Raw genomic sequence first — 9,276 nt, forward strand, 5'->3', positions numbered from 1 at the left:
AGTGACGTTAACAACCCGAATTGGTGATTTGGAGCTGCAATTAGCTCGCGAACGGAAGCTTGTGGAAGCATTAGAACAAAAGAAAATTCTGCAAATTCAACACGAGCAACAAGTGGAAAGTGATATCAAAAACGAGGCTTTGAAAGCTCAACAAGAGTATGAAAAACACAGCGAAATTTTGCAGAAATGGCAAGAAAAACTACGACACGAGTTCGACGACTATCAGGCGGTACAGCGTGCATTTCAGCAAGAAAGCGACAAACGTATCGAGTTCCTTTCAGCTTGTATCGAGGAATTTGCTCGTGCTACAGAAGTCGGGAAGACACTTTCGACACAAGAACTATACGATGTTGTGATGGAGCTTAGTAAGCAACACAAAAGTCGAACTGAAGACCAGAAATATGCTGCTTTTTGTCGAGAAGATGTGTCGCTTAACTCCGATACGGAGCAGAAGGAACCTGAGATGAGTGAGGCGATGTGGTGGAAAGTAAGGGCGTTTAAAATGGAGGCTTATGTACGCTCTGCAATGTTACAGAATGATACGTTCGAAGATACTATTCGTCAACTTGAAGTGAGCATGAGCAATGTGAAACAAGAGTTGGCTTCAAGACTGTCACGCGAAGCTCAATTAGTGTCACAACTAACTGCGCTAAAGTCGGAGCTAGCAACTACGAAAGAGCAAGCTGCGTCGATAGCAGAAAAGTATCAACTTGCTAGTGTAGAGCTCGAAAAGCGACAAGGAGAAGCGTCGACGCGTGGCGATGAAACGCAACGTACTCGCATGGCTATTCAACGTAAAACGGAGCTTTTATCGCAACAAAAAGCAAAAGTATCGTCGCTTCAACAAGAGTTAGAACAGGCGTCTAAGAAGCTTGAACGACTGACAACGGCAGAGAAACAGACGGCAGTGCTGCAACAAAAAGCAAAGGAGCACACGCAGCAGCTTTTGCAAGCTCGTCAATGTTACGAACAATGTCACAATGACAACATTCAGTTGTCGCTCCACTTAGAGAAAACGAAGACCCGTCATGCGAGTATTGTGACACGATTGAAAGCTGCACGAGCTGAGAGCGCGAATCTCAGGACTGAGTTAAAAAACAGTGTAAAGGTTGGTACTAAAGGGGCCAACAGTAGCGACAACCAAGTTGAAATGAACGTCTCTGTAGCGTCCTTAGCTGAAGAGACTCGAGCGCTTAAGCGACGAGTACTTCAGAAACAAGACGTGATAGTAAGCTACAAAGCGAAGCTGACGGAGTATGAAGCTCAGCTGGAGCGACAACGAGAGACTATGGTGAAGCTTGCACGTACGAATCGCGAGCTGCAACAAGGGCAGCGTCAACGACAACAACAAGAACAGGAGTACATTTCATCGGTTCATGCTAAACTTGAGACACAACTCGGAGCGAAGCAAGAGCAGTTGGATGGTCTACGTGCTTCTGTGTACGATTCCTTCGAAGCCTTCGTATACTGTCAGCCTCCGTCGTTGACAAAGACATCGTCTTCTTCTGACGGTCTACTCGATAGCCCCTTGACGGAGGATAAGGACGACAAACTTTTTGCAATTAGGCGATGGACGGACTTTTCAGTCAATGACCTCGAGGAGCTGAGGCTCACGCGAGATCCTCTACGACCGCAAGAGAATGAACATGGTCGACTGAGACGGAAGATAGCTGGGACAGCACTTCAAGAGGTGGAACGGGCTTTGGAGGCGAATCCCGAGGACTGTCGTGCTGAAATATGCGAACTCCTCCAGTGTCTCTATAAATAATATTGCTGTAGACTGACTAACCTTGCCCATTTCAATATTACCATCAAGAAAAGCGACGAGGAGTGTGAAACTCTTTAGTGTCCTTAATATGAACCAAAAACACCATAACAGTACCACCAACCAAGCTCCTTGTTCTTGTCCATGTCTGCTGTATGCTTCGTGGTTTAGTGAGCTCGTAGACAGTACTAAAACCATTTGCGATAATCTTTAAACTTCCTCAAAAATTCCACGGGTTTTTTCTTGAAAGCCTTTGCAGCATCGCTCACCCATTTGAACCTGGCCAGCACCCTCAGCGATCTCCCCTCTGTAACAGTAGATTCGCTAGCAGCTTGATGAGCATCGCCGGCGTCATTGGATCGCAAAGCTGTCACACCTTCCTTTGGATTAATCACATTCGCACAATTCAATGGGATGGTCGCGGCTAGGATAGCGACAGCAGCTAGCAACACATTGGCAAACCGCATCGGGTACTCTGTGGACTTTGTTCTTGACGACTCGAATTGAATAATGAAAAAGAAACGAAAAAGATGATCTCCGTACACCACATGGGATTCAAGTTGCGACCTGTTCCTGCAATTTTTTGGTGAACGAAAACATTTATCTCATTTTTCATAACGTCAGTTTCTCTATACCACTCTCAAATCTAACACTTCTGTACTCCTTTATGAGCATACGTTGTGAGCTACAGGCATTTTATAGCTAAATGATATCACTACCAAAAGCGCACGCTTAGCTCTATTTGAGAGTATTTTTTAGTTATGAAGGACAAAGAAGTAAAATGGTTGAAGTAAAGAGACTTGACCCTAGTGGCGAATGTTTAGTATTTGTTTTGACGGGGGGAACTTGTGGCTATTACATGTAATACATGTAGTGAAGAACAACTACTGCAAATTCACATTAGACCAAGAATTTCACGCTCTCGACAGATGTGAAATCACTGCTCAAAAAGCTGCTGTTTTGACTTCTTTTAGAGGTTTGCTTAAAAATTCAAGTTTTGGCCAATCACATTATTCGATTGCTGCTTCGTGCTTACAGTACTGTACTTTACTGAACTGTAGTCTACAGAGACTCTCTCTCTCTGTCAGAGAGAGCTGAGATTTGGGTTTGGGGATGGGAAGTTTCAAACAGTACCGGATTGATGAGTCCTAGTGTTCCACATCAGATTTGTCGAGCACGAAAGGAGCTTGGTTGTTTTGTGTCAGGGTAAAGGCTGGCTAAGATTCAACGTGCGATAAGCCAGCTTGTTACAGTCCGACCCTAAGATCAAATTAAATGTTCAGGATTTTGCTGATGCAACATAAACAGCAAACCGGTGCTCGTTTAAGACCTTTTCTATAAGACGTGGATGGTGCACTGTAAAAAAACTACAAATTTCTTTCACAAAATACTTTCACAGTTTTTTAGAAACTACTGATGTTTAAAAAATATTTTTTTTCGAAACTTGAATAATACTCTCACACCTCAGTATTACTCTGTGAAATCGTAGCAAATGCGCAATAAGTATTGTACATGTTTCGCCAAAATAATATTGCAATATCATAGGTGCCTACAGTGTTAATTGCGTATCCTGTTCGGCTACAATACCGGACATCAAAGTATTGCAATCTTGGAAATATATTGTCTCAGACCTCTGGTGGACACTGTAGCCGATTAAATATACTTAGTGTGTTGTGGTGGTGAAACGCCCGCCTCCGGCGATCGCCCGTACACTCACCTGGATCTTGTGCAATCACGACTAAGTGTGTGACCCAGTACTAGGACAATACAATAAAGTCGCTTTGATACGTCACAGCTGTCCACACGCATACGCAGCGTGTTCATCCTGAAGAGTTTGTCACCATTGTCGACTGTAAGCAGCCCAAAACCATGAATCGTTGGTGGAGAAATCCGCGAGCAAAATCAAGAAAAAGCGAGCCAAGAAAGTACAAGGCCCCAATAAGAAATCCCCAGCAATTCAAGGTGGAGAGAATCAGAAGAGTGTGTCAGCATCATATGTAGCTCCAGTTACTATTTTGGTCAAGGCTCAGAAAACGGTGGTGTCGACACGGAAGCGCGTTACTGACAAGGTGACGGACCTGTGGCTCATCTCGTCAGATTTAACAGTCTCCATACTGCAAGATGAAGCCTTGCAGCATCTTGTTTAGCACTTGAACGCGCGGCAATATCGACGCTATCGACCGCAGCCAATTTGAGAGCTGAGGAACATGATGGGATTGCCAAGTTCGGCAACTTTCTGAGATCATATCTCGCTTCGGAGTCTCAAGCTGCAATGGATGTGCCATTCCTGGGCGCAGCAGCTGATACTGAAGTAAGGGACGACGTCGTGTCATACCAGGAGAATACGTTTCTAAGTGTGGCATTTGGGTACATTGACTCTCAGTGACGCAGAGTGGACCTGGTGCTTGAAGCGAAGAAAGTTTTACAAGGTCGGAGGCGACAGGTCGACCAACCGGCGACCTAGACGATTACGGGGACATACTGTGACGTATCCGTACATGTTATTACTGTACGCTTATGGACATGTAACAAGTCTTGTAACGCCTGCTTGACGGCGTGTCGTACAGCTGGTGCCGTGCTGCGTTCGTGGTCCAGGTTCGTACGATATCGACTAGTAATAACGCCTGTTGACTCGGTCACCCCCGCCGGGACGTCTGTCCCTATTTTTAAACATCAACCCTATAAAACCGTACGCTCGTTTGATCCGTAGTCGCCGTCCTTGGGGTACCCAAACAGCCGCACGACCACCGATCCAGCTCGTTGTACGGACTCGACTCGCTGCTCCGCTGCTGAATGCAGCAGAGGCTTCTCGCGTCGTCTCCTTGGAGACTCTCAACCACCTCGGCCGTCCGTGAAACCGTCATTCGCCGTCCCTAGAACCCGCACGTCACACTGCACAACCTCGCGAGCCCCTATTGCTCACGAGGATGCTTCGCAGTGCCCCGCATTGCCTAGAACCCGGCGCCCTGGATTACTCGTCGCCTCAGTAGCACTCAACAGTGCTGCCACTGCCCTTCAACCACACTTCTCGCTTACTTGTCCGTCTATTCATGCCAGTCTTGGCCGACGTCTCGCACTTAGTACCGCACTCTGTCGTACGGCTCTGTCGCGTCGCTGGTGTCTCCCGTGCACCCGCGATCTTCGAGCTGGTTGTGCTCGACACCGCCAATTCCGAACTGAGCTCTCTTCCACTTGGCGCCGCCGGTTTTCATTTTGGCCGCACGCCACATAGCTCGCACGATCCTGGCGCAGCCAATCTTCTTTGGCCGCACGCCAGTCCGCAGCTGCTCACCCACCTCACTTCGTCCTACACTTCGGCACTCTGGCCGTACTCATCGGCCTTCGAGCCGTCCGTGAGCGATCCACCGGATATAGCCCTCTGCTTATCGCGACTCTTCGCAGGTTCGCCGACCTCGCCTCGCCCTTCTTCAACTTGGTCCCGCCCCACAAAGGTTCCACAGGTTTGCTGGATCCGCACTGCGTCACCACCACAGGCCCAGCGCTCACTCCGAGCCACTGCCCTGTTACACGCCTTCTCCAGATACAGAGTCTTCCACGACTCTGTCGGCTTCGAACAATGCATCGTATTCTCTGGTCGAGACCCAGCGCTGGCCAACGTCTTTGCCTCCATTGGTTCCTGCCCGACCGGATCCAGCTCCACAAACGGCCGTAGCTCGAAATCAAGGACATATTGTCCTGCCTCGTTGCGCCGCTTTCGTCGTCGTATATCCACCATCTTGATGTTCGAGTCGAGTCGTGGTTCCTGACTCGCCGTGGTTCGTGCTTCTCGCTTTCGGCTTCCTGTCGCAACTGCTGTGTATACTGGAGCCGCCGTTGCTACAGTAGCCGCGCCTGCCGTCGCGATATCTTTCCCGAATTCGTCCGTACCTTCATGTTCAAGCTGCGCCTCGATGTCCTTCGCTGTAGCCTCTAGTAATGCCGTTGGGTAGTGGTAAGTAGCCAAAAATGACACGTGCGCTATAAATTGCTTCCGTGCACCCCCCCCCCCCGTCGTCTTCTCGCTCCACTAAGTAGTTATCGTCAACCGCTGACTGGACCACCCTCATTGGGCCTATCCATTGGTGTACGAGCTTCGAGGCTTTTGGGCCCCGAGGGGGTCTGTACAGCCATACGCGATCATTTGGCACGAACACTCGCTTTTACCGTACCTTGCGGTTATAACACTTGGCTTGGCGTTGCTGCTTGCGCTCCCTGGCTCGTTCAGCACACACATGACTAGTCTTCATCGCTTCCACCAGCCGACGATGGTAATTTGTCAATGATGTGTCCTAATTGGTGACATAGCGTACAAGTTATTGTACAGAATGTCTTACCATACAAAATATGTTCTGGACCCAATCCTGCATAAGTCGATACATCACCTTTTACAGGAAAGATAAATCAATGGTGCCAGGAAACTCTCTGAAGACAGACTCATAAAATTCAATCACATCTCTTTTTTCTTCCTTCTACTCAAGCTCCTCCACCTTCCTCGCCTCACCTTCAATAGGTTATGAGCTCAACGCAAGCCTCCACCGCTGACGACCGCGAGTTTCCGCGCCTCAATGGCCGGAACTTCATCATCTGGAAGACCCGCGTCACTGCCGCCCTCGAAGGAAAGAACCTTCTCGGCTACGTCGAGCGTATCGACTACACCGGTGACTCCGACTACGAGTTCGACTCCGATGAAGAGCTCAACCCGGCACTGTCCGACATGAACGACATGTCCGCCGCGCTTGATGCTGCCGGTGCTCCCAAGGCCGACGAAATAGTGGGCTCCTCACCGAGCGAGTCCTCCTCTGATGCCAGCTCCGCAAGTTCGGATGCACCCACAGCCGGAGACGACGGCGATGTGGAAATGGGACAGGAGAATCCCCCCGTTATCCAGTCATTCACTGCTCAGAAGCGGGATGAACTGAAGCGAGCAGAGAAGCTGAGGGCTAAAAGCCAGAGGCTGAGCTCGAAAAAGCTTCGACTCAACGAGGCAAAAGCAAAAGCTTTCCTTATCAAGACCATCGATGACCAACATGTTCTCATGGTCAAGGACAAGACTACTGCGTTTGAGATCTTCCAGACGATCTGTAGCAAGTACGAAGGTGCTGCCATCCACGGCGACCCGTATCATGTGCTATCATACCTGATGGCACTGAGGTATGAAGAAGGTTCAGACCTTACGGGGTTCATAATTGACATCGAATCTGCCATGAAGGTTGCCTCCGAAGCCACAAACAGTGTGCTCAGTGACGAACAGAAGTCACTCTACTTGTACCATGCGCTACCTGGAAAATGGAAGCAGCAACTATCGGTCTGGAAGGGTAGCAGGAAATTCATTCCCTACGAAGAGCTAAAGCGTCACATCGAGGCCAAGGTGCAGCATGAACTGGCGAAAAACCGCTACACGCTCAAACAAGGAACACCCGAATCGAGGGAAACCCGAAACGAGCAGGCCCTACAGGCTTTAGCACCTGATCTAACCTTGGTTCAAGCTCCCTATCATAAGAGCAAGGCTCTCATCTCAACGATGAGCTGTACATACTGCCTGCGCACCAACCACGATACTGTCGACTGCTATGTTCTACAGCGCCACCTACAAAATGGTCAGGTAAAGGCAGGAACGGTGCTTTTCGCCAACTTTAAGCTGAAACCTTCGTCCAATCAAGCTCGACAGCATCCTTACAAGGACGGTTTCGGCGGCAAGTCACGAAACCAAAATCGGAATGACTACAAGAGCAAGCGGAACAGCAATCGAAACAGAAGCCAGAACGGCAACCAGAAGAATACATCTGGAAAATCCAAGAGTCACAATAAATATCACGGTCGCCGCAAGGACACCGACTCCGACAACGAGTATGGAATCATAGCCATCACCACTCTGGACCTCAGACAAGAAACAGAGGCTGTAAGTCTCACCGCACAAGATGCGGAGCATGACCCAGTGTGGACTGTCGACTCAGGCTGCACTCGCCACGCTACGTCCAATCCGAAGTGGTTTGAGAAGCTGATCCCAAGTGCTGGCAAGTCAAACACAGTCGGCGGCAATCACCAGATTCCGATAAAAGGAACTGGTGATGTCAAGATGACAATCAAGGACACGAAGGGAAAGGAACGAGAAATATCCCTTGCCCAACGTGCTATATGCGCCTTAGCTGAAGTTCAACCTACTCTCCGTGCGCCAAGCCGTCGAAGATGATTTCAAAATCAACTTCCCCAACGCAAAGAAGTGCGTTCTGTTCTTCGCTAGCCGAACCAAATTTGAAGCCAAAATTGGTGAAGGGACTCGACTCTACCAGTTTCAAGCGAGCCCGGCAACCTCAAGTCAGGTAGCCCATGTGGCCACTTCAGGTAAGCCTGATAATGTTTTACTTTGGCATAAACGAATGGGTCATCCTAACTTTCGCATTATGCAGGATCTGGCTAAAGCCAACACTGTCATGGACATGGGCCTGAAGGACTTTGATTCCAAGAAAGACTACTTTTGCTCTTCCTGCACATACGCCAAGGCCCATCGTAACCCATTCAATAAACGTACCGTTGAACGGGCAAAGTTCCCTCTTGAAAAAGTTCATTCTGATATGGCTGGTCCATTACCCGTCCCCACACTCTCGGGGTGTCAATATTTTCTGACCTTTATAGATGACAACTCACGGTACATGTTCATCTACATCATCAAGCGAAAGTCTGAGCTGTACGAATGCTATGAAGATTTGCGCAAGAAAGCACAAAACGTTTTTCACGCTGATGTAGGCGAGCTCCAGTTCAATGAGAACATACACGATGAAGAAGTTAGACATCTTCAAAGCGACAATGCCCGAGAATATGAGAAACTTGGAAAAATGATTTTTCAGAAGTACAATACGCACGCACAATTTACAAATGCGTACACGCCCCAGCAAAATGGAGTTGCAGAGAGGCGCATGCGTACACTACTCGAAACGAACCAGAGCTTTCCTCATTGATGGTACCCTACCGCAGGTTCTTTGGGGAGAATGCGTCAAACACGTTGCTGACCTTCTGAACATTACTCCCAGCTCGGTAACCGAAAAGGTCACCCCATACGAGAAATGGTTCAAGCGAAAACCATCCGCGCACTACATCAAAGTGTTTGGGTGTACTGCGTACGCTCACATCCCTGAGATACACCGCACAAAACTAGAACCGCGTGCTAAGAAGTGCATGTACTTAGGACTCCCATCAAACAAAATGGGATATAGACTCCTTGACACGAAAGAAAACCGTGTTATCTACAGCAGGGATGTTGTGTTTAGAGAAGACGAGTTCCCACACTTGGAGTTCCTCAATACACCCGCAATCTCGGACCAAAATGGCCCCGCACCGACGCTATCACCGTCGCTACCAACACCACAATTGCTACCTCCAATAGCCTCACTACTAAAACGCAGCGTCAATGCGCTTGCCGCGGAAGTAGTAGTAAAGACGAAGAAAGTCAAACACAAAACGAACGCTCAGAACAAGGATGAACACTCGTGTCTACTTGATGATCCACTCGACAT

At 48.6% G+C, this 9,276-nt stretch overlaps 2 protein-coding genes across 2 annotated transcripts; one reads left to right on the forward strand and one right to left on the reverse strand.

Moving 5' to 3' along the window:
• Window positions 1-463: 463 nt before the first annotated feature.
• Window positions 464-1,607, forward strand: PITG_16447 (uncharacterized protein; the record flags this gene model as incomplete). The annotated part of the gene is made up of 2 exons (XM_002897436.1): window positions 464-1,482; window positions 1,544-1,607. The coding sequence occupies 2 exons, from the start codon at window positions 464-466 to the stop codon at window positions 1,605-1,607; spliced, it is 1,083 nt and encodes a 360-aa protein (XP_002897482.1).
• A 3,235-nt stretch (window positions 1,608-4,842) lies between these two features.
• On the reverse strand, window positions 4,843-6,012 carry PITG_16448 (uncharacterized protein; the record flags this gene model as incomplete). The annotated part of the gene is made up of 3 exons (XM_002897437.1): window positions 4,843-5,087; window positions 5,273-5,693; window positions 5,935-6,012. The coding sequence occupies 3 exons, from the start codon at window positions 6,010-6,012 to the stop codon at window positions 4,843-4,845; spliced, it is 744 nt and encodes a 247-aa protein (XP_002897483.1).
• Between the last annotated feature and the right edge of the window lie 3,264 nt (window positions 6,013-9,276).

Source organism: Phytophthora infestans, genomic scaffold (assembly GCF_000142945.1).
Source record: "Phytophthora infestans T30-4 supercont1.44 genomic scaffold, whole genome shotgun sequence".
Classification (NCBI taxonomy): Eukaryota; Oomycota; class Peronosporomycetes; order Peronosporales; family Peronosporaceae; genus Phytophthora; species Phytophthora infestans.